Source organism: Cyprinodon tularosa, unplaced genomic scaffold (genome assembly GCF_016077235.1).
Source record: "Cyprinodon tularosa strain WSP-4 unplaced genomic scaffold, ASM1607723v1 ctg84, whole genome shotgun sequence".
In the NCBI taxonomy this organism is placed as follows: Eukaryota; Metazoa; Chordata; class Actinopteri; order Cyprinodontiformes; family Cyprinodontidae; genus Cyprinodon; species Cyprinodon tularosa.
The window spans coordinates 1911236-1936384 of NW_024039607.1; the positions used below are offsets into that span (position 1 = coordinate 1911236).

At 37.6% G+C, this 25149-nt stretch overlaps 1 protein-coding gene across 4 annotated transcripts in view; it reads left to right on the forward strand.

Moving 5' to 3' along the window:
• Positions 1-25149, forward strand: part of LOC119774932 (adenosine kinase-like) — a 230162-nt gene that overhangs the window by 163762 nt on the left and 41251 nt on the right. For 2 of the 4 annotated variants that reach the window (XM_038272709.1, XM_038272708.1), the window contains 2 exons: positions 16076-16111; positions 21020-21134. In XM_038272709.1, the coding sequence (XP_038128637.1) occupies positions 16076-16111; positions 21020-21134 (151 nt within the window). Of the gene's footprint in view, positions 1-16075; positions 16112-21019; positions 21135-21344; positions 21523-25149 lie in introns of those variants that run through there. The other 2 variants (XM_038272711.1, XM_038272710.1) reach the window with 2 other exon arrangements.

Sequence of the window (25149 nt, forward strand, 5' to 3'; positions counted from 1 at the left end):
CTGCTGGACAGCTTTCATGTCATGAGTCTTCTGTGGGCCTGAATGAAGGACTTCTGCTCAGTTGGTTTGGGTTTTTTTCCCTTTCAGTTGGAAGCTTTTTGTTTTGATTCCAGCTCCACATGTCGATTTGCCCCTAAACAAGGCACTTAAGCTTCGGTGAGTGGGGCTTGTGCGAGTGGAGTTATGGGTGTAAAGCTTTTTGAGTGTTTTTTTCAGTTCATTTCATCCACATAAATAAATCTTAGAAATATATCACATCTGTGTGCATGAATTCTGATTTACATTTTAGCGTTTCTATACTGACCTCCTAAAACAATTTCATATATAATCATTGTATTTTTTACTTTAGTTTTTAGCCAATCAGAATACTTTATTGTTTATCTTACTCCTATTGACCTACTCTTCCGTACTGCATTGCACTGTGTATTGAGCAGCCTATTCTAAATGTAAGGATTCACATTTCCTTTATAAAAAAACTTTGGAAATATGGAGGTCCAGTTGTGGTTAAGAGCTGAAATCCCTTTGCTCTAAACACTGAAAATCTGTATCCAGGGTTATAGTGTGATCAGTTCTCTCTATTACCTTCCTACAACAGTAGTGGCAATTTGTTTTGCTCTCCGAGTTTCTTTCAGCAGCTGACAACAGGACTTGGGTGATCCTGATAAGCAGTATCCTGATAAAGTGGATCAAACATTTGGATTGACCTGTGGTGGTCTCTGTATTGTAGCATCGCTGTATACACAAAGTCGCAGAGCTGTTGAGATATTCATTGAACAGGATTTAGCAGGATTTGTCACTGGTCTGCCAAATCTCAAGCAGACCAGCGACCCTGATCCTCAGAGGGCCTCAGCAATGGGCAGAGATGAGGGCAAACATTTAATTTCAGGGCTTTTATTGCCTCCACCAACACAATTTTTTGTACTGTCAAACTGCTTGTTGGAGGGGCGATGATAAGCTTGAGCAAAACTCTTGACTGTTTTCTGTGGCACGCACACAAACTGAAAAAATTAAGAATTGGCTCTTTATTTTTGTGACTGTTTAAAGAAAAGAAAGAGAGAAATAACCAAAACAAAAAAAACACTATCCCTGAGTTTGAGAAGGATGAGATTCTAAAACTCAGGGGTATTTACCTTTTAAACTCCTGAAATGTGCTGTTGCTGAATACGAATAGTCTTTTCTCTGGTTTCAAGGTATGTGACTGTTTTCTAAAAAAAAAAGTCTTTGTTTCAATTCTGAGAATGGCACTATAAAACACTATAAAAGTTAATTTTCTGAATATGAGCATGAAGTATCTCAGCATATGTAATATTTAAATTTACGGGATTTCCTCAAAACACTCAAAGGCCTTCTTTAAAACAGCTGAATTTATATAAATAGAGGGTAATTTGGGATAATTAATATTTTAACCCTGCAGTTCATTTTGGATTATCAGGATAATGGTGGTTGCATTCAAAAGATTAACTTTTAAAAAAAAATTAACAAATGCATCATTTACTTGATGCCTGTGTTTGTCCATCTATCACATTTATTAAAAGAAATATCGGTTTGTAGATGTATTGTGGGAAAAACATGGAAGAATACCCAAGGTGTATGAGTGTTAACGCAAAGAACTATAAATGCAGACATTTTTGTTTACATTTTTTAGATTTATAAGTTTTTCTTACCATGAAAGGGTTGTCAACACTATCTTGATTTTTTATAGATTCAATTTGTTTCTAATCATTTTATTTCATTTCGATCCATACTTAACATCAGCAGAAGATTATTTTTAGAGCCACCACAATTTCCATTCAATAGCATAAGATCTGCTTGACTGAGACAGAGAGAAAAAAAGGGTATTTTTAAAATAACTGTAGTTATCAGGAGCTTTAAGCAATTTGATAATAAAAAAAAATCTGATCAGAGTACGGTTATTGGTTGTGTGTTTTAGAGTGTTTTAGAATCCAACTTAATCAACTGTGAGTACCAAATCTAACTGTAACAGCAAAAGGGTTGCAAATATGTGATTATGTCTTAATGTTAGAAGTGAGTGCCTAATAGTAAAGTGACGTATCCAAGAGAAATACCATCAGCCTCAGAGAGCGTGACTAAATTTCCAGAGGCTGTTGAAGCAACTCCTGCCTCTTTGGCAAGAGTGTTTACCTGCATGTTTGTGGCCCGTCATGCTTGAGCTGGATTGCTACGTTCTCCCGAGTACTGAAGGAAGGGCTCGGCACGCAGGTGATTTATTTCTCTGAATCCATCCAGCATGGGAGCAAGTCGACGTCTTCCCACCCAGTGCGCTGCCGTTAGTTTGCATAATCATGTTAATAATCACATTCTGTGGTTTTCAGCACAAATAATACTGTGGCAGAAGCTTTCTGTGTAAGGGATAATATAGGATTTTTAACATGAGGTTCTTTAAAAGGTTAAAATCCTTCTTACAGCAGGTAACTCTCTCAGCATCTTTATTTAGTATAAATCCAGATTAGTTGGTCTTGAAAGATGAGGTTAACAGCTAAGCTGAGACCTCCAGGTTCAAACATGTCATAGCTGCTTATGCAAATGCTGATTATTAAACGTTTAAATCATCTGTGTGTTTGCATTAGGCGATTATTTACACAGATAATGGGACACAGGTGAGGAGGTGGCGCAACACCAGTTTAGTCCCTGCGTGAAACACATGCTGCGGATAAAACACAGAAATTGCTCTGGTCAGAGCTGTCTGATATAGACTAAAGCTGAAAAAAAACAAAGATATTTTATAGGTTTGAGTGAATAATATTTATGAGCAATGTCTCCTCTATGGGATTTTATTCATGCCTGTTTGCTGATTATTCAAACTCAGTAATGACATGGTTTATTAAAGAATTAGGATGAGATTAGACATATTTTATTGATATCACAATCGAGGATTGTACTTGTTAGTTGTTGCTCCTGGTAACATGTAAGTCGGTTACAGATTGTAAAGAAATGTCAAGTTCGATAAACTTGATGAAATGGATAAACTTTGGTTCATCTTTGATGTGTTGCGTGGTCTGCACAGCCAAATTATGGCCAAATCTTCAGCTTCCACGGTGCTGACAGAATTTCTGCACCGCACACCATGGAACATTTGCAACTAGCAGATAGATCCTTGGGGAAAAGCATGGTGAGCAATAGCCCCTACTGGTGAGGGATTACAAATGCAAACATCTGGAAGTATCATGGAATTTTACCCATAAATACCACTAATATTAACAATTTGTGGGAAAATTCTTGCAGAGAAATGACTTCCGTCCATGAAAGGCACTAAGAGGCTCTGAAAGAGTCAAAAACGTATCGGCTTTCTACTTCTTATGTAGCATGGGCTTGTAAGCTTGCTTGCTGTGCTGTACACCCCCCTCTGGACCCGGCCAAGAATGAAGGTAAAGCCGCAGTGAGAATAAAGCTGCAGACGTTGAGATGGACAGCTTGTTTCCTGCGCAAATTGTACATGTGTCAATTCTTCAACATCTGTTAAAGTAACGGTTAAATTAATCTGCAAAGCTTTGGTCCCCATCCCGGCTAATACTCTGTCAGAAATGCTCATTGTCTTCTCATCACCTCATGCATGTTGTTCCATTCGAGCAGCTCCTCCAGCTGCTTCCAAACTTCCAGAAATCTTTCTTGCACCTCTTGATCCTCCAATGGAGCGTTAACTCTCCACTGCTCGTCTCTGTCCCCTGAGTTATAGTACAATCCGTCTTCTTCTTATTCAGGTGGGCTCAGGGGTCACCTGGAGGTGATTTTTGGAAAAGCATTTTACCTTAGGGTACCATTGTACATGATGTAGTGAGTCAGCCCATCAGTGTCCTTTCTGGAGCTGCAGGCATTGCTCTGTCTGTGATTAAGAAACAGTCCTGCATTATCTTGTTTGCCTCTTACGTCTACACTTTGACTGACCTCAATCTGTGCTTGCTTTCTTCCCACCTTGGGTGTTCAATTGGACTAGGTTATGGTTGGATCATCCAAGTGAGGATAGGGGGGCAGAGAAATCCGTGTTTCGTAGTTTTGGCAGCGAGCTCTAAATGTTCTGAGAAGACAGCAGCACTGACTGTAGACTTAATAAAACTCAGTGGATCAACACTAGGTAACGACATGGCTCTCAAGATAATCACTGATTGTAAAACCTAAACACTGCTCAGATTCTATGGCCCTTCAATCTTCCTCCAGATTGTGAAACCTTATAATCAAATAAGGATTTCCATTTTACCCAAAAAGAAGGCTTTGGGTAAATTGGCCACAGCAGAGTCATTTGCTCCTAAGCCCAGATAAAACCCTTTTCATGTTATGTCTGCCTGAGGAGTAGATAACTACAGCTAACTGTATGGCAGCACTTAAAGAAACTGACACCAACCTCAGAGTGCACATTTTAAATTTCCAAGACACTAGAGGGTGAGCATCTCTCTGTGGCGATCATTGGTACCTGTGCATCTCTTTCGATTACACTTTTTCAATACACTAAACTTTTCTCTAATATGCTTGCATACAGCAAACTGTTGGCTTGTTTATCACTCAACTTTTGTTGCTTATCTGCCTAGTTGGGTGTATCTGATCGTTATATGTCAGAAAAAATCAAGTTGACCAAAATTTTCATATGTAGGCCATAACATTCTATTTGTGCATTCTGTTTTTTTTTTTTTTACTGGTACTATGTAATTTTATCATATATAGAAAAAAATATGTTTTCCCTGAGCTTAAAGGAATGATATTGCTATTTAAGAGAATTTAGAGCTTAAGATATATTTTTGTCTTGATCTATTTAAGTTTAAAAGTTGCTGTTTGCATCACTCATACAGGCTTACTTTCCAAAAGAAGATTTGCAATTTTTCCACTATGTCAGACTCACCCCAGGTAAGCGAAAAAAGGGAAGAGCATGTAGGACGCCCTTACGTAAACATATCACCAGAATGATTGACAATTAGGAGGGCCACTTATTTAGATGATCCACCTGGAAAAACAACATCCTCCACTATATCTTTCACCTTTTTAATTATCATATAAATTACCTACAATGTATTTACCTACTATATACCTAAACTGTATCTTAACAGAACCTAAGAAAATATGATTAATTGCCCAGAACTCCTGACCTAAAGCCACTGTCAATCCTTCCTACTGTCATGATTTTAATTACTTATCAGTCAGGAGCCTCCATGCTTTTTATTATACTTTTTAAAAAATCTTACTGGAAGCACTGTAGTTAAATGCCCTATATCTTATATGCCATAATCTTGTCATGCTAAGTTTAGTTGAAATGGTTTCTACACTGAATGATGAGTCATTTCCAGATGCTAATTTTCTCTCCTTTGTCTCATACAGTTTGAAAAGGAAATATTTCATTCTATTCTTAAAATAGCCCTACATGGCTCTTTAAAACAAAGCTCTTACTGAAACACACAGAAAACAGATTTGTTGTTACAAATAGCTTATCAGGGCTATACCCTCAGCAGTGCCATGTCCCCTTCGCACAAAGTGTCAAATACAATTCAATTTCTGCCTCTGCCTCAGCTGGGGCTAACACGGTCAAGCAAATGCTTATTTTCCGAAAGGCCCGGGGGAGTTACACTTTCCAGCTTATCAACATTTATTAACCTTAGCACTGAGGTTTGTTCTTTGATTTGGATTCTTCGGGAATCTCTGAAATTGGATTTTCTTTTTTCCCTCCTTCACTCGTGGTGTGACATATGCTTAACAACTTGTCACAAGCAGGAGAAAAATCTAAATGCTTGTTGCTTCGACTATTTTACCCTGAAAGCCAAGAGCTTTTCTCTTTTTCTCATTTTGGTCTTCTGTTATGCGCCAAAAAGAAATATCTTTTAACTGAACCACTGACAGGCCAATGAATATAATGAGCATTTAAGTCCAACATTTTTCTTTCTTTATCCAAGTTAGTAGATATCTAAAAAGACCTTTTTTTTTTTCCTTTTTCTATTGCTGTGCTTTAGTCTGAGCGCATTGACTGACGCCAAAAGATCAGTTTTTAAAGGTTTCTTTGACTCCCTAATTATTCTCATTTCATTTTCTGGGACCAAGTGTCCTACAGCAGAAGTTTGTTCATAGACTCTCCTACCTAGGAGTTGGTTTAAATGTTAGAAAGTAAAGACAAAACGCTGGCTTATGATTGAGAATGATAACTAAGAGAGCAGGTAATCAAAATTAAGCAAGTTGCACAAGAACATAAATCATTTTGAACTTTAATTGACCTTTAATTGACCTTTAAAAGTTGGAAAGTTGCGCCACCTGAACAATCATTTCGTTTTTCCCTTAAACACACTGCTTTTCCCTACATCTCAAAAGGGGTACTACATCCTATGCACCCTCTGGAGCTGGCTCTGTGGCCTAGATTCAGTGAGATACCCTTTTTCAAATATTTTATTTCCTCTAAAGTTTGACATATTTAGCTAATATTGATACAATAAGGGTTCCTTGTCTGTGCACACAAATATTCCCTATCAAGATGATTCTGTTTTTTTTTTAACATTCTTCAGAGATGTTAGTCCTTATTCACGTGGCAACATCACACGGTTTCTGTGAAATGTTGGATGCACATCCTGTGTCACCACATTATCAAGGTGCCTTGATGGATTAAGTCCATACTTCCTTCCTTCATTCAAAAAAAGAATCTCAAATATGCGTAGTTACAGGGTTTGAAGTGTAAAGCACTTGGCTCCATATTCAAGGCTCTTAATAATGGCTTACATTTACCAGGGGAACTCACATCCTGAGAGGAATGGTGCAACATAGAGCTATTATGGTTCAATATGGAGATTATTTAATTACACCCAGGGCCGGCGATTGCTACAGGCGAGCTAGGCAATTGCCTAGGGCGACAAATGTGTTGGGGGCGCCCTCTAGCGTCGCCCTTAGGCTTACTTCCCATTAATCATAGAATTGGAAAAAACAGCGAATTAAACCGGTTATGAAGCGTCCGTCAGTTTGACTTAACCTTACGTATATATAAATAGCAAAATATGAACAAATAAATATACCACCGTTTTTTTATATATTTTTTCACATTTAAGAGAAAAAATCGGAAAAGATTCTTATCACTTTTCAAGACTCCTCCTGCTGCCGCAGTCGGGCCCATCTTCATCATCCACTCAGAGTACCACTGGTAAGCGCACACAGACTTTGTAGCTTGTCCGGTCAGTTAAAAATAGTAATTGTGAAATCCGTGTTGTAATCGGCAGCATACAAGCTAGTTAGCTTGAAAAGTAAATAAAGTTTCAGACGTGCTGCGTGATGATGTGTTCAGATTGGCTCAGTAAAACGACAATTAGGTTATCATGATGCGTTCAAGTGTAACGTAAAGAAAACGGGAAATTTTGTTTTTGGCAAGAAACATGAGTAATACAGTTGTATATTGCTTTAATTATTTTAGAATATATAATTAAACTACTGATGCCAACATTTATTAAAAATTACATTTAATTTAAAATACAATTATTTATTTGTTAAATATTTTCCTAATCACTAAAAACATGATGGAAAGTGACAGTAGACAATACATTAACCAACAATTGTGAAAATATATTCTAGTTAGTTTTATGTCATTTTGAAGTGGCCGATTACATTAGCCATGTTTATTGAAGGCTAGAAACGTTTTTGTTATGCTCACTTGTTAAGCAATAGAAGCAATACCAGTTCTGTTAAAAAAATTTTGTAGCATCGTCTTTCCACCAAATAACAGAAAAGTATCGATAGTGGTATCGATAAAGACTCGGATCGATAAGAAGTATTGATAAAGGTATCGATATCAATAAATATTAACGATCCCCATCCCTAATGTTGACGTCATTTTTTTCTCAGTATATATGCAGCAGAATTATGTGCTATATTATTAGCTTGAGAATGGGTAGAAGATACTAATATAAATAAAATATTTTGTAGTGATTATCTGCATTGAGTATTCAAAAGGGATGTACAAATAATCATCAAAATATATGAAGTTATGGCTGTTCATCATAGAATATGTGAACAAAAAACAACTTCAAACTTTTAATTTTGTAATGGTATTCATAAAAGCACTTTTGTTTGTAGAGGGTTAATCCTTTCTTTAATCACTAATCAATGTCAGAAATCAGGGTAAATATACCTGATATATTTTATTTAGAGGAAAATTTTGTTTATCTCATTTCTATTTATGTTCAAATGATTTAATTGAACTGGAACAGAAAATTCAATTTAATGTTTATCAATTACTTTTTTATGTAGTCCTTGGTTGAAGAATTTCTTAAATTTATTATTTTTTATTGTTATTTGGTAATTTCTGAAATTGATTTATTTAATATTTGTTTAATGTGTGTTAAATTTGTTAATTGTCTGAAATAAATTCATTCATTGATTCAATCCAATTTTTTAGTTATACTTTACCTAAGTGTCCTTACAGATGGTTAAAAGTGTTTTTGCACAGTCCTAACTTTGAGTGTGTAATAAATTATTTAAAAATAATAAAAAAGAAAAGGTACTGAAACCTATTCTGGTATTTGTCTATGCATCACTCCATGCTAAGTTACAGTTTTTTCTGAATGCTTAAACACAACCTTGATTCTTATAGCACATTTTCTAAAACTATTAATACTTATAGCAAATCCACTCACTGAGTTCACAAAACTAAAAGAACAAACACTGCTTTGCACTCAATTTGCAATTTTGTAACACACACTTTGCACAACTGTAGGCACAATTCACCGCACAGCACTCTTTGTGGAACTTTAAACACAACTCAATGAAGCACTAAACAGATGCTGAAAACAGTACTGGTATTTCGCACGGCAAAAGTGAGGGGGGGGGGGGGGGCGCAAAACTCAATCTCGCCTAGGGCAACCAAAGGGCTAGAACCGGCCCTGATTACACCCCTCATAATGAATATGCAGTAAAACAGATTCATCACCTATCCATGAAGAAAGCTAAGCCACATATGTTTGTGTCACTTGTGAAGGGTGATGATGCTTTGTGAACTGCCCCCTGCATGAAGTTTACATATCCTCATCCATTTTGCTTGGCAAGAAATGATAGGACCCCCCCTCCTCCACCCCACCCGCTGACTTGGTTCTGGATTATTAGCTTAAGGTCTCTAAAAATATCCCTCTGCCTGTTTAAGCCTTTGACGGCAGCAACATCTCACACATTTTGATAGCTTCGTAATAAGCACGGCTTCAGAAGGGCTCATGCACTCAGGCTGCCTTGTTATCTTTTACCTTCTTTGCCCAAATAGGAGAAAAGGCGGAGAGAATGTGCAGGCCCTGAAATCTGCCACAGTCCTCTCTCTATCTCTCCGTGTGTCTCTTTTCCTGGGATCCGACTGAGCAGCAGATCATCAAAAGCGAGCGTGCAATCACGGCAATCTCAGAACAAACAAGATGCTTTTTTGAGTGTGAGAGGATTTTGCCCAGATGTCACTTAAAGGCACTTGTCATTGTTGCAACAGCTGCAGAAACACATGCGACGTCATTTGGAAGCCATCTACCACAACACACCAAAACAAGCGCATGTTAAATATGGAACTATTTACTTTAATGCCATAACCCCCTTAAGGAATTGTAACTTTAATTACCTATGTGCTCCATTTTGTTGGCTTGGATGTGTAGTCTTAGTAATTACATATTTACTACCCTACAGTGTTTATACACAAGGTTTAGCTAAGCTTATATGACAAATATTTCTGATGTTGGGATTCATGGCAACAGATAGAAATTAATAAATTCCTGAAAAGGATTACAGTGTACACATGTGGCTCATATATATTGCTTCAATTATCTTTTCTCCTGACGCCCACACACAATCAAAAGGATTTTCTTCACAAATATTATAGCTGCTAACTAGAGAGGAGGTTGAGACAGAGCCATGTGCAGCTCAGCGGCACCATTGTTGCTGCAGCTTTCATTTATGTTTCTCTTTTAAACGCTTTGCTGTGAAATACAGCTGTTTTGATGGGACGTTTTCTAAGCTGTGCTTGTCTCTGTGAGATGCCTCATGCTTTGTCAGTGATTGAGCGCTCCTGAGGAGAAAAGTCAATACGTGGTCATAAATAAAGGAAAACAAATATGAGACCTGAACCTTCAATGGATTGAAAAGAGGAAGTGAGGTGAAATTATGACAGGACTAGCTTCAATTACTATCAAACAGCTCTCTGACTACATCAGCTAATTGTGCACAGGCTGAGGGGTGATGAGATGACATATTGCTGGTGCTGTTAAGTTGATCCAAAGCAGAGGGGAAACCATGAGGGTTCCCTCCAGGGACCAGTAACCCTATTGTTACGTGTCATCTCCTCTCCTTCTGTTTGAAGAGCAAGATGTCAACCTCTCCCCAAGGTCATGCAAAAACCCACATAATTGGTTTATTTCGAATCATAAAATCAACTTATTGACCGTTCTGATGTCAGAAGTGAACTCAGTGAACTAGTTTATCTTTCATGATTTGCAGAATCAATTTAAACTGACATGTAACCATTTCTGTGTTCAATGAAAGGGTGGTAGAAGGAGCTGTATGGTATAAATCATTTATGTTGTGTAGGATGTTGTGGATAACCATGTTAAAGGGTGTATACAACCTCATTTTCAAAACCCTGGCCATCAGCTTGTAATATAATGTGCGCTGAAGATAAAAACAGCTATGGCGGTTGAGTTTGTAATATAATTTAACTGCACTGCAGTAACATAGCTGTCGCAACCACATATTTTTCTTTTGTGTGATGTAGAGTATCTGCTTGCAATGTAGATTTTTACCACCTTGGTTAAAAGTTGAAAAGATAATTAAACATTCTGTGGACTCCAACTTCACCCCCTCACATTGCAATTCATTTTTTATTTAGGTTCCAATCTTTAAAGGTTCCGAACAAGGGGTGCAAATTATATATATATATATATATATATATATATATATATATATATATATATATATATATATATATATATATATATATATATATATATATATATATATATATATATATATATATAATTTTTTTTTTTTTTTTTTCGTGAATGTTTGTCCGGTGATACACAAAGAATGCTGCCCAAACTTTAAGCTAACCGGTTTGTTGTGCCTCATTGAAATGATCAGATTGTGTATTCTACAGGCAGTTTGAGAAAAGGTTCAAAGCCATGAAAAGGAGGCAATAATGATAATTATTGAAAAAAATTGATAATATTTATACTTCACCTCAGACAGGGATCCCAAAATACAAATGATTACATTAAAAAAATTAAATAAATAAAGCCTAATAAAAAACATTTAGGGGAAAAACTCACTGTTGCCACTAGAGTACTTACACAAAAAAACATGGAAAACATCTCGAGAGCAGAAGTTAGTTTCCCTAAACATGGTAGAGAAACATACTGTGAGTGGAGGGGATGTTAAAATTCTTAAAAAGTCAAGGGATAATTTGACTTAGACACAAGGAAGGAAAGCTATTTCTCTAGTTATTTATTAGACTTGAACTTAGATGTTGAAAGTACATAATAAAGTAAGAAATTGTATTTCTTGCTTGGAAACAACTCTCACAAAAAGTTGCCTCTGCAGTCTAACAGTTAACTGTGAAATCAAGCTTTATATATATAACGTTGGCGTGGCATCAATTGTTTAATGTCTTCATCCCTCAGGTTTGGGTGGCTTTTTGATTTATCTATGCATGTTAGTATAAACATATTTAGGCCTTTTGGTTGTAAAGTCTGGTATTGCATATTTACTTTTAACCTTCTGTTGTTGTATTTAAAAAATGGCTAATCAGTATTAGCATTCTGTTTAAATTTTACCTGCAATCCATTTTGTTGGTCAAATGGAATTCTTGCAATGGAATTCAGCAATTCTCGGTTAAGAGTCCAGTTCCTTTCCACATGGCAAGTCAATCTATACCTTTTCTACACCTCAGTTTATGGCCCCATGATGCAGAATGCATTGTGCAGAATTAGTTTATTATTGGACATAAAAAAAACACCAGCTTTGGATCTCATTACATTTATTTAAAGCTACAGTGTGTAATAATTACAGGGATATACAGTCAGAAATGTAATATATTATACATAACTATGTTATTTATCATCATCTACGAGCTCAGCCTCTTAACCTTAATATTTGCGTTGCCTTAGAATTCGTTATTTATAATTACATAGGAGCGGGTCTCGCAGCCATGGAGGCAGACATCTTTGCGCTACGGCAGCACAGAGCCAACAAACTAGTGATTGCGAGATCGCCAAAACGTCACAACGATGTAGAAAAAATAACGGGTATATTTATTATCTTAAGTCTACATGAAATCTATACCCTACACAGACTAATGAAATACTATCTGTAAAATTATCTATGTAAACAAACCTCATCACTTGAGAAGGTAGGTGATACGGACGTCGTGGAAGACATTTTGTCCCGTAACACTCGCCGTACTGTTGGGGGGGAGAAGCGGTGGGGGGAGATGTTCATGTTGCTGCAGTCTGCAGTCTGACCGCTAGGTGTCGCTAAAAGTTACACACTGTAGCTTTAAAATATGATTTTGGCAATATTACTATCAAAATAGTCTGTACATTGAGTGAAGTAAAATAGCCATGAACAGTCACAGCTTCTCTCTTCCTGTTAATTTTATATTACATGTTTAGCCAGGAACCAACTGACACCCATATAGAGACCTTAGATCATCACAGCGTGTTAAAAGTAAAGTTTTAATTTTATGAAGCATGACAAAACCTCTTAATATAAGATTTTTCCACAGAAAATGAAACCTAAGACAAAAAAAAAATCAATAAACATTAAGTTATATTAAAACAAAGGGAAAGTGGGCTAATGTTAACTTAGCATCACATCAAACATCAAAGGTCCACTGAAGAGCCAGACGTTTTTTTTTGTTTGTTTTTTTTTTTATTTCTTGTTTTTATATGAACAGATACAAATCTTAAATAATTTGGCAATTTGTTTTAGTGTGTTTAGATCATTAAAGCGGTTTTTAAAAACTGTTCAGTGACATGGAGACTATCTGAAGCTGAAGATAAAGTTGTTTTTTATGTTCATATAAAACAGTTATTAATGTTAGAAATACCAGACAGGTATATTTAGAAGTGCTTTTGAAAGACATTCAAATTAGTCTTATTAACAAACTTTTTTAATTTTATGAATTAATTATACATATTTTTAAGGGTAAAAGAAAATAATTTGTGTATAAAAAAGATTATATTGTATTGATTCCTTGGTTTTTGCAACTTACTGTATAGCATTTGTTGGCAAGATTTTTTGCCCAGGTATGTCTGGTTAACAAAAGGGTTTAACTGTATTATGTCGCTGTACCTTTTCAAGTTGTATGTTTGGTTTTTAAAGTTCTTTATTTTTGTAGAGACTGCACTACTTATTTCTTTTTCTTTTTTTTAACAAAAGAAAAGTAGTGTTTACCAGTAAAAAATTGCTAGGAAGTTTGGAGTGCTTTTACACGTCACCTCAGAAACTAGAGCAGTTTTTTATTCATGAAGGCATTTCTTTGGCTTGTCAGTTGTATGTAAATATCATATAAAAGAATCTATATTTTACTGCTATACTTTTTATTTACTTATTTATTCATATATTCACAATCCGTACACTTTAAAGATAATCCATGATGATTCAAAGTAATTTTCCCCCACTTTCTCCAACATTTGGTTAAAGACCTGTCCTGACCACGTCCTAAGATGCTGCTATTTTCTAGATTTTTGAATTCTCTGCTGTTTGGGGACTAACTTGTCTGCATAATAGGAGATGTAACTCTAAATATTAGAAATAATGTACTGCATGAATGTGGATTACATCTCTTAGTGTGGTTACAAGACTCTTCTTTACATGCCATATGGTAACCAAAGGTAACCCGACCTGCCAGATGGTTTGTTACATGGAACCATCTGGGAAATTCTGTTTGAAAATCGATTGCATAGAGGCAGCCATTTTCAGAGAATACTTAGCAGGATATTGAACACAGATTGAAGGGGCTGAGGTTAGGACCGATAGGATCAATAAAATCATAGAAATGCATCCAGTCAAAAGAGCCATCTTTTGTTTGCACCTGATATTCTCCCACACTGTCTGCCAGCACTGCACGCTCTAATGTAATGCATTTTGAAATATATGCATTTCTACAAGGCTTAGTTTTTGCAAAATCTTGTCCAGATTTAGCAGACAAGAAAGGTAAACTACAATATTTTTCTGTCTTTTAAGTCTACAAAGAATACTTGGTTTTGTTTTAGCATTACTAAAAAGTGCAGAAAGTGGAGAAATGTTTTACAAAAAAAGAATAAACTGCTTTTTCCTCTAGTAAAGACAAAAAACAAAGAATTAAACCCAACTACCGAAAGCACCTTTTGGAAATAAATGTTGACATGCTGAACATGTACCTCACATGGCTGATCACCTTAATGAGCAGCTGTTTCCACTTGAAGATGAGAACCATGGCAGACACTTGCTGTCATGAAAGAATCGTTATAAAATCCTGAAGGCATCTATCTCTATGTTTATATGATGTTTAAAGACACAGCCATATGTTTTGAGGGGATCTTATTATTTTTAGTTCAGTTTTATTCTTCTTAGCAAATGGTAAGTTTAATGTCTCTATTTTAGCAGCTCAATCATTAATTTATAGTGTAGTTTTTTTCTTCAAATTAACAAATTTAGCCTCAATCTTAATTCTAATTTTTATCCTATTTAAAAATGTACATGTAATTACAAGTGGTGTTAAAGGTGTGGTCTTGTCTGCAAGCTTTAAAATAGGTTTATATATGAGAGCAGCATAAATGTATAATCACATTGAAAACTACAAATATCCAACCATTGGTTTTTATGACACAGACAAAAAAAGGTAAAAAAAATATAAAGCATTTTCAAGGTAAACCTTTTTTTTTTTTAGTTAACCCAATTGTCTAGGCGCTTTCATAAGTGAGATTCTATATTCCCTAATTAGAAAGTGACATGACATAAAAGCCCATTTTGCTTTATAGGTCTTTAAAATTGGAAAGATAAGAGAACATGGCATTAAAGTGAGTCATATGCTTATTAACTTTTCTCTCAAACTTGTCTATATATAAAGTAAGAGTATTATTTAAAAGGTTTAACACATACACTGTTAAGAGGATGGTAATGGAGACATTTTTTTTCACAAATTTCTATCAAAAAACCTTTGCATGGTTTGGTTTTTGGAAAAATAAAACCGAATATCTTAACAATGACAAATTTTCCACTTCAGGTTATGATTTAATTAATTTTAAGCCAACGTATGAGACTGTTAAAATACGGCAACTATCGAAACCTAAATCATGGGCGTAGAGGACTGCACATTTCCATGCACAGTTTGGTTTTTTGATAGATAAAAATCTTTGCATGAAAAGTGATGCATGCAAGTTTCAGGCCCTGATTGGAGCATATGCAAGCTTGATAAATACACTCACAGGCCTTCTCCAAATTGTTTAAAGTGTGAATGAAATGTAGAAATCTGAAACACATCTCTCTATATTCTGGCAGTTGGTTAACATTTATAAAATTCATGACCTAAAACAAAAGTACAGTCTTATTTGATTCATATGGTTGATAAAATGCAAATATCTGCTTTTTAACTGTATATCTTTAAGGGTTTAAGATTCAGTACTTTTTTTTTTTTCAAAAGCATCAAAAAGATTTGAATGTTTGTATGTTTAGGGAGCGGTGCAGCTTTAAACAGAAAGCTATGGGTTTGTAAAGTGCACCTGTTTGGAGTCTAGCGACCTATATAAACAGGGCGCTGAATGCCTGCAGGAGGGGGGATTCCCACATACCAGAACATATTCAGGGTTTCAGTGGTTGTTTCAAGCCTACAGGCTGATGTAGTGTTATCTCACGCTCCTGCGGTAAGACGAGATGATGCCTGATAATAGTTTAAATGGGGTGGGCTGCCTGCCTATAAAATCAGGAGCTGGCAGAGCGATGCTAACTCAGGTTACTTATTCTCATGTGACATGCTGGTAGCCAAGAAGAAATGAGATGTCTTCTCTTCACGTCTGTTCTTAGACATTGTGCTCTGTTTGTTTTTTCCGACTCTGTATTAAACTGCTCATTTGTGTGTCTCTGTGTGTATGTATGTCTGTTTCAGGAGGCGGCCACATTTGCCAAAGAGCTTGGCTTTGAGGTGAGTTGACCGGCAATTTTACAATAAAAAAGATCCTAAAGGTTTATTTTTTGCTGATAATGAAGTTCTTTTTGGACAGTGATTGATGTGCTATTATACTCTCCAGGCCTTGCAGCAGTTGCTATGGAAACCAGGCAGTCGTCATGGTTTCTTTGTTCAGCCCTTCTCTCTGTTATGACGCACTCACTCGGTCTGCACCCAACATCGCCTACAGATGTTATTTATTGAATTTTGAAAAGCCTCTTGGGAAGCTGAGAAGTTGGGCACGGTTTCAAGCCTTTCTCCGCAGGCTCGGAGCTCATCAGGTTGCCAGGTTAAAAAGCCTCCTCATTATCCGAGTCGCTCTTAGGGATGTTACTGTATAGCTTCTCCTCACAGCCATACCATGACACCACACAGAAACGGTACAAATTAACACCCAAATTAGAGCCACTTGTTATAGATTACAGAGATGTAGATTGCAGTGCTTGTTGGGGCTGCCTCCTAAGTATAAAACAAATATTCTCTTAGTCTCTTCTTGAGTTGTTTTTTTTTTTTTTGTGGTGTTTTGCCTATTCCCTTCATTTATATTTAAACGCGAAAAAAAAAAACCCAAAACAGTGTGTGTTTTTCAGGTATTTTAAGTGCCATCGTTCAGAGGGACAAGCAGCTTGAATATGGCTCTGCTCAGTGTGAATAATTGTCATCCAGAATCACTAACAGTGTGATCAACGTGACTGGAATAGAAATGCAATCCTGATGGCAGTGACAGGTTTAAGAGAGGAGAAGGGATGAAGGCAGAAGGAGGAGGAGGGGGAGGAGGTGGTAATAATGGTGGGGCCTGATGTTAAAAAAAAAAAAAAAACGGCACAAAGGGCAAAGTCAAGACTCGGCGCGTAGTTACAGTTCTTTGACATTTCCCGTGTCAACTTGATTTGGCAGAACACTCTGTGAAATTGCATTGGATGAATGTGATTTTTTTTTTTTTTCCCCAGATAACAGCAGTGGTGTGTACTGTTCCCACTGCCCTTCTGAATGATTGTAGTTAAAAGATGTTTTCCTTAAAGTAGTTGTTGGTTTTATTTTTATTAATAATCTTGTCATATTCTGATAATTAATTTTGCTTTCCTATGACAGGCCTCTTCTTTAATGTTTCCCATGATGAGTGTTGCAAACAATGTTTCCAATATATGTGCAATATAAGTTTATCTTATGGGTTCCAAAGCAACCTGGGGAAGTATAGAAAAGTATGTCATCTGTACTTTCAGTGTTTTACAGATCTGGATAAGCAAGAAATACAGTGTATGTGTATGATTCTATAATTTTCTTTCTAAGATACATTTTTTCCACCCACCAAAACTCCCACCCACACATCTATCCACCCACCAATCTACCCACCCACCCATCCATCCATTCATCCACCCACCCACTGATCCATCCACCCACCCACTGATCCATCCATCCATCCACCAACTGATCCATCCATCCATCCATTCATCCATCCATCCATCCATTGATCCATCCATCCATCCACCCACCGACTGATCCATCCATCCATCCATTGATCCATCCATCCATCCATCCACCCATTGATCCATCCATCCATCCACTGATCCATCCATCCACCCACCGACTGATCCATCCACCCACTGATCGATCCATCCATCCACCCACCGACTGATCCATCCACCCACTGATCGATCCATCCATCCACCCACCGACTGTTCCATCCATCCATCCAGCCATACATCCATCCATCCAATTTAAGTTGTAATTAAACACATTTAACTTGTTATAAAAAAACATGTTTTTGTTTGTTTTTTTTACTAGAAGAAATGTTTATTTAAAAGAAAGTAACTTTTTATTTGGACACAAGATTGTGTCCTTCACAAGCCTTGTTTGTTTAGTAGTGGTGCCACATTTGAGTTAGATTTGTTTTCTGCAGTTGTTCCACAATAAACCTTTTTAAGCACAAACCAGGAAGCAAATAGGTGAGACATCTAACATGTCATTGTTTAACTTGCAAATACAGTTCTTAAACATAACTATAATAAATATATAACAAAATTATCTTACTTTTGGAAGTTTACTTATGACAGCTTTATTGTTTAGGATCTTTTAAGCTATGGTGGAATATAACTGACATTTAATCAACAAGTGCTTGAAGTGAGATTAGCTAAAAGCAGAGCAGTATTACTATCCTTGTAGATGAAGGCCATTTTTCCCTACTCCATTTATTTTGTATTTTTAAATATGTTGTAAAATGATATCTGTTAGTTCAAATAAAAAATTTCAAATTTTATAAAGTATATATATTTATGCAGGCTTTTTAGTACTTTAGATTTTTTTTCACATAGTTAATATATATAGAAACCTGTGAAATATCCTTTTACTACCAATGGAGACCCCAGAGGCAGAGTGGTGGTTAGCAGTGTTTTCTTAAAAATTAGCAAATCGTTCGACCATCAAATATGTTAAATTAGCTCTCCAAGTTTCAGCAGAGAAATTATGCTGCTTCGCCATGCAGCATGGCTGGGCTCTATTCAGGGGATAGCGTAAGGAGTTTAATGAGCTTCATATTGACAAGCAGAACCTTATAGAGAACATTCTGAATCCTTGTCGGAGCCTTAACTCTGGATCCTTTAATGTTATTTGCTTTATAAATGAACAGTGGCACCCCAATGGCGGTAACATTACAACACTAAAAGAAATACCCTTTAAGTGGACTTTTTTAATAATTCATTGCATGAATTAACTTTTAATCTAAAAAAAAAAAAAAAAAAAGTTTGACAATTAATGACAATTCAGTTATTTGTTTAATCCCTACTCCGTAATAATTAGCACAGACATTAAGGCCCAGAGTGAATACTAGCTTTGATTTAGCCAGTTTTAGCACTCACTCTCCTTTCAAATTATTTTGTCACTAAGTGATTGTTTCTTTTTTCTACTGATTGTCCTATCTGTTGCTGCATGTATTATTCTATAGAGCCACAATAATAGCTTAGACATCAGTAGACAAAAGCTAGGTTGCACTTAACAGTGTCAAGTTATATCAGAACACACCTCAATTATTTTCCTGTCATACCATTTTTAACTTCAGCTCATCTTTATCCTTTTTACACCAGCTGTCAAATAGTACATTTACGCCAATGCTTAATGTGTATTATTGTCATGTTTAACAAGCTAATACACTGAAGTAGATTTCTTTGAGCACTTTAAGTCCTATAATGGCAGTAAGGTTGATCTTGGTCCATCAGAAGTCTTGTTAATTCACTAATTAGGCCTTTTTAGTGAAACTTTAATTAAATATTGCCAGCATCTAACCCTCAAGACACAGCGTGATGTGCTCCTAATGTATTCTGAAACACTGTTATCATCACATTATGGATGACTAGCACAAATGACAGCCACTCTTCTTCGGTATAAATACAAGATAAAGAGCTTGTCCTCCCAGACACAGCAATCAGCAGATCTGAATGCAGTCTCCTGATTGTGATCTGTTTCCTTTAAATGCTCAAAAGAACTCTCTGCATCACGGCTCTAATTGAATCTCTCCCCTGCAGCATTTTTTTTCTATGAGCAGCCCGCGGTGGAGATTATCAGTTTCTCTGTGGCTTCGACGTCACGACGCAATTTAACACCCTTGTAAAGCTTTCATATTTCACGCTTTGTTGATTTATGTCTGATCAGTCGCCCTGCGTTCGTAAATATTGCCATTTGTCAGCTGTGAATCAAATTGACCGTATCCTTTGTCAATCAATTTCTAGCCTGCTGTTCTCTTCCATCTCTCTGTAGAAAGTTGTTAGGTGAATGCTTCTGACATGTAAAGGGGAGTACGTTTACTGTGCCTGTGTTAACTTTATTATTATAGTTGCCCTGAGGTATTCACCTCCACCAAAGGGCTGTTAGATACTCTCAGCTCCTGAACCCAAGTAGAGGCACCTTTATTTTATGTCAGAGAACATAAAACCTGAGGGCGACAATGTGCCATTGCCCGGTGTGGTTTTGCATTCAGGGCTTGTGGTTCCATGCAGTCACAGTGACAAATTGCTCTTTTTTCACCATCGCCTGCTAACAGCCTCTGTATTAACCTCACTATTAGCACTTACTTAGAGTGTTACACCCATTTTTCCCTCAGCCCTGGGTCTCCCTGGACCTCTTAGGGCTGATTAAAGGACGTTTGGGAAGCATTTAGAGGTGTAAAAGCTCATTGGTTTGAGCGAGGCAGAGTGCCTGGTGTGGGCCAGAGTCTATCTCTCTGATTGCTCCTATAATCACAGTATTTGCTCAACCTAAGGTTGCTAGCTTTGACAGAGATGCTGAGAGCAACTGTAATTCCAACTCCCCGATGTACAGAAAAAAAACCGTCCACTCATTGAAAGATGGTGATAAAGACATTCTACCTGTTCATAGTACATCATGATGAGTTAATAATAAAGCAGCACTGACAGGTGTGGGTTCTTTATCCCTCTCATGATCAAAGGCAAGCACTCCGGAGAGCTCTGTCGTCTCCAGGCGAGAATATCCATTCCGTACAGATGCTGAGGAGAGATGGCCTGTTTCAGGCGAAAACGATACAGTACATGCACCGCCTATCCCCTAATGCTTGCAGACAGTGCTGTTATCTGACAAAAAGCGTATCTTCACACTCTCATTTTCATCTCACTTTGGGAATATGACATTGTAATATTTTCCAGCCCTCTAGCAACTCCAATGGAAGCATCATCGAGCGCTCTTATTGATCCGTTTCACACCAGCCCGTCTGGTTTTATTATCACTTGATCCGTACGTCTGGATTGGAAAAAATCTGACCCGCTCTCAGTAACACTTGGGATCTTTGATTGACTACTTTGAAACCGCTGCTCATCATGCTTTCGCTCAACTTAACATGCTCACCCCCTCCTGGATTTCTGTGGTGTTTTTTCACAGACGGATGACATTGCGGTGATCGCACACAGGACCCAAGAACTCCCCAAGGAGAACTCAAAGAGGCAGCGATTGGTGGTCTTCACCCAGGGCAAGGACGACACTGTTGCAACTGTTGGTAGGTTTCTGCTTTTTGTCCCTCTTGGCCCCTTTTAGACATATTTACCCTTCACTTAAACCTTATATCTCCAAATTGCAGGAAGCAGCTTTAAATAGATGACTGGGGAGGCCAAAATGTTATCAGTAATTTCTTTCAAGTGAAGCTCTGATATTGACGCCAGATGTTTAAGAAAGACAAGAATGCTTGCTCTACATTCTGTCATTTCAGAGCATAAAATAAGTGTGGGGGATGCAGAGAGCAGCCATTGATTTGTGAAGTACTTCTAACTTTGCTATGAATGCACTCCAGGCTGGTCCTCAGCAATATTTAATGCTTCAACTCTAACATCCTGCCCTGTTTCTTTTCCTTTCCTTTGCCAAATGCTTGCAGAGTGACCTTTGAGAGAAGTGGACAGAGCCTGTTCACTAAAATCAATCCTTTTACCCTTAGTACAGGATATATGTGGTTATAAGACTGTAGCAATATGAAGTTAACTTATGTTCAGAAGCCAATCAGTTACAATCCCTCCTTGTCAATAAAGCTCTGTTTATGAAACAGGAAAAATAATTTAGATTTCTTAAACTTTTTTAGAGTTTTCATTCTTAAGAGCAAAGATCAATAAATGCCTCCATTAAATGGAAATATTGGCAAGAATTCAGTTCAGAAGAAGCAACAATTGAATTTGTTGTTGATAAAACAGATTTTTAATGGAAGAATTTTTAGAGTAAAAAGAAAGAAAAAGGAAAGTTATTTTATATAAAGGTTAACAAAGACCAACAGCGCAAATCCCACTTTACATCCACAAATTACCAAAATACTCTTAGAAGATTTTGTCAGTCTTTCAGATATCTATATAAAGGGACATTGTTTCCTTCTCCTGAGTTCTAACATCACCTTTCATTTAGTAGAAAATAAAAGATAAACCGATCCATCTTCTCCTGCTTCATCAGTCATGGTCGTGATGGGGCTGGTGCTTATCTCCAGCAGTCTATGGGCAAAAGGCGATCCTAGACAGGTTGCCAGCCCATTGCAGGAAAAAAGATCAAAGTGCCAATATACAGTGGGGCAAAAAAGTATTTAGTCAGCCATCAATAGTGCAAGTTCTCCCACTTAAAAAGATGAGAGAGGCCGGTAATTTTCATCATAGATATACCTCAACTATGAGAGACAAAATGAGAAAAAAAAATCCAGAAAATCACATTGTCTGATTTTTTAAGAATTTATTTGCAAAATATGGTGGAAAATAAGTATTTGGTCAATAACAAAAGTTCATCTCAATTCTTTGTTATATACCCTTTGTTGGGAATGATAGAGATCAAACGTTTTCTGTAAGTCTTCACAAGGTTTTCACACACTGTTGCTGGCATTTTGGCCCATTCCTCCATGCAGATCTCCTCTAGAGCAGTGATGTTCTGGGGCTGTCGCTGGGCAACACGGACTTTCAACTCCCTCCAAAGATTTTCTATGGGGTTGAGATCTGGAGACTGGCTAGGCCACTCCAGGACCTTGAAATGCTTCTTACGAAGCCACTCCTTCGTTACCCGGGCGGTGTGTTTGGGATCATTGTCATGCTGAAAGACCCAGCCACGTTTCATCTTCAATGCCCTTGCTGATGGAAGGAGGTTTTCACTCAAAATTTGACGATACATGGCCCCATTCATTCTTTCCTTCACACGGATCAGTCGTCCTGGTCCCTTAGCAGAAAAACAGCCCCAAAGCATGATGTTTCCACCCCCATGCTTCACTGTAGGTATGGTGTTCTTTGGATGCAACTCAGCATTCTCTCTCCTCCACACACAACGAGTAGAGTTTTTACCAAAAAGTTCTATTTTGGTTTCATCTGACCATATGATATTCTCCCAGTCATCGTCTGGATCATCCAAATGCTCTCTAGCAAACTTGAGACGGGCCTTGACCTGTACTGGCTTAAGCAGGGGGACACGTCTGGCACTGCAGGATTTGAGTCCCTGGCGGCGTAGTGTGTTACTGATGGTAGCCTTTGTTACTTTGGTCCCAGCTCTCTGCAGGTCATTCACTAGGTCCCCCGTGTGGTTCTGGGATTTTTACTCACCGTTCTTGTGATCATTTTGACCCCACGGGGTGAGATCTTCAGTGGAGCCCCAGATCGAGGAAGATTATCAGTGGTCTTGTATGTTTTCCATTTTCTAATCATTGATCCCACAGTTGATTTCTTCACACCAAGCTGTTTACCTATTGCAGATTCAGACTTCCCAGCCTGGTGCAGGTCTATAATTTTGTTTCGGGTGTCCTTTGACAGCTCTCTAGTTTTGGCCATGGTGGAGTTTAGAGTGTGACTGTTTGAGGTTGTGGACAGGTGTCTTTTATACTGATAACGGGTTCAAACAGGTGCCATTAATGAAGGTAACGAGTGAAGGACAGAGGAGCCTCTTACAGAAGAAGTTACAGGTCTGTGAGAGCCAGAAATCTTGCTTGTTTGTAACTGACCAAATACTTATTTTCCACCATATTTTGCAAATAAATTCCTTAAAAATCAGACAATGTGATTTTCTGGATTTTTTTTTCTCATTTTGTCTCTCATAGTTGAGGTATATCTATGATGAAAATTACCGGTCTCTCTCATCTTTTTAAGTGGGAGAACTTGCACTATTGGTGGCTGACTAAATACTTTTTTGCCCCACTGTAACAAGATCGAAACCAGGCTGTAATGAAACCTAAAAGAGTACCTAAGGCCCCACTTTCACTACCCTTTTGAAACCGTGCCAAGAACGGTCCTAGCATGTTAACCGAGATAACTGTTGAGTGAAAATGGAACACAACGGAACCACACTAAATCTATTACTAGTTCAACAGTACGGCTCGGCACGGTTCAGTTGTGGCTTGGTTCTGATAACAAAGACTGCATGAGCAGACCACGTCATCTCTTATTTACAGTCCAGCTTTAAAATTCACAGATTTCTTCAGCTGTTCAGAACACAAACTTCTTCTCTGCCTATTAATAAATGGCATCAAAAGACCTTGGATGCTGCAGAGACTGAGGCTCTCATTGAAATTTGGGCGGACGACGCTATACAGGCAGATAAGTTCCTGAATGTTATGGGTGGTGCCATTTTTTGTTTGTGTAATTCCCACCTTGAAAAGTTTAGTATAGTATAATGCTGATAGAAGGCTAGAAACCATGCTTGTGTGATGTGTAAATGGTCGTAAGAACCAAGCTCGGCGCAGTTAACTGATCCAAGCTCAGTCCGAACTCTGCCGGGATCGGTTTCAAAGGAGTAGTGTTAATGGGGCATTACTTTGTCAAAAACCTGTTATCTCTGTTCATTTGGGCCAGCTTGCTGAACAACTTTCTGTGCATTCCATCAGGTCTCGCTCTAAAGTGGTACTGTCTATCGTTGTTTCTGTACTTTTCTCTCGAGCACTGGCTGAAGAAGAGAAGAAGAAGTAAAGTACTTAGTCAGACAGAATATTTGTTAGAGAGGGAAAGGCTGCAAATAGTTTCAAAGCTGCAGACGATTTTCACCCAATGGAAAATAAATCTACCTACCTACTTTAGCCTCAAAGAGATCATCAATCTGTGACTTTAGTGTCAATGATCATCCTATTGCTTAAGCCGGGCGTGCACTCTGCGATTTTTTCAATTGTTGCACGCAACTATGGGTGTTCTCACACTGTGCAGCGCGGCGCTCTGATGCGATCCACATGCTCACACTGTACGACTAAAAACCATGTCAGACTCAGCTGCGCAGTGAGATGGAGCTACTCTGACTCATCTATCCGGAAGCCAAATGAGTAAAAGAGGAATATGAAGCTCACTAGAGTGAAATACGCTGCCTTGGCAATTTGTGCAATTTTGTGCTGAAAGCCTTAAAAAGAAAAGGCGACGACGTATTTGGACAAAGACATGGCTGAGCAAACATGGCTACTACGGTCTGTCAATTTTACAGAAACAACTCAATTTTACTCGCATCCCGCCATGCTTCTGTGTTTACATCTAAGAGGAAGAAGACAAAGAAGGATCCTTGTTTGCGCATGCCTACTGAGCAATTTGACT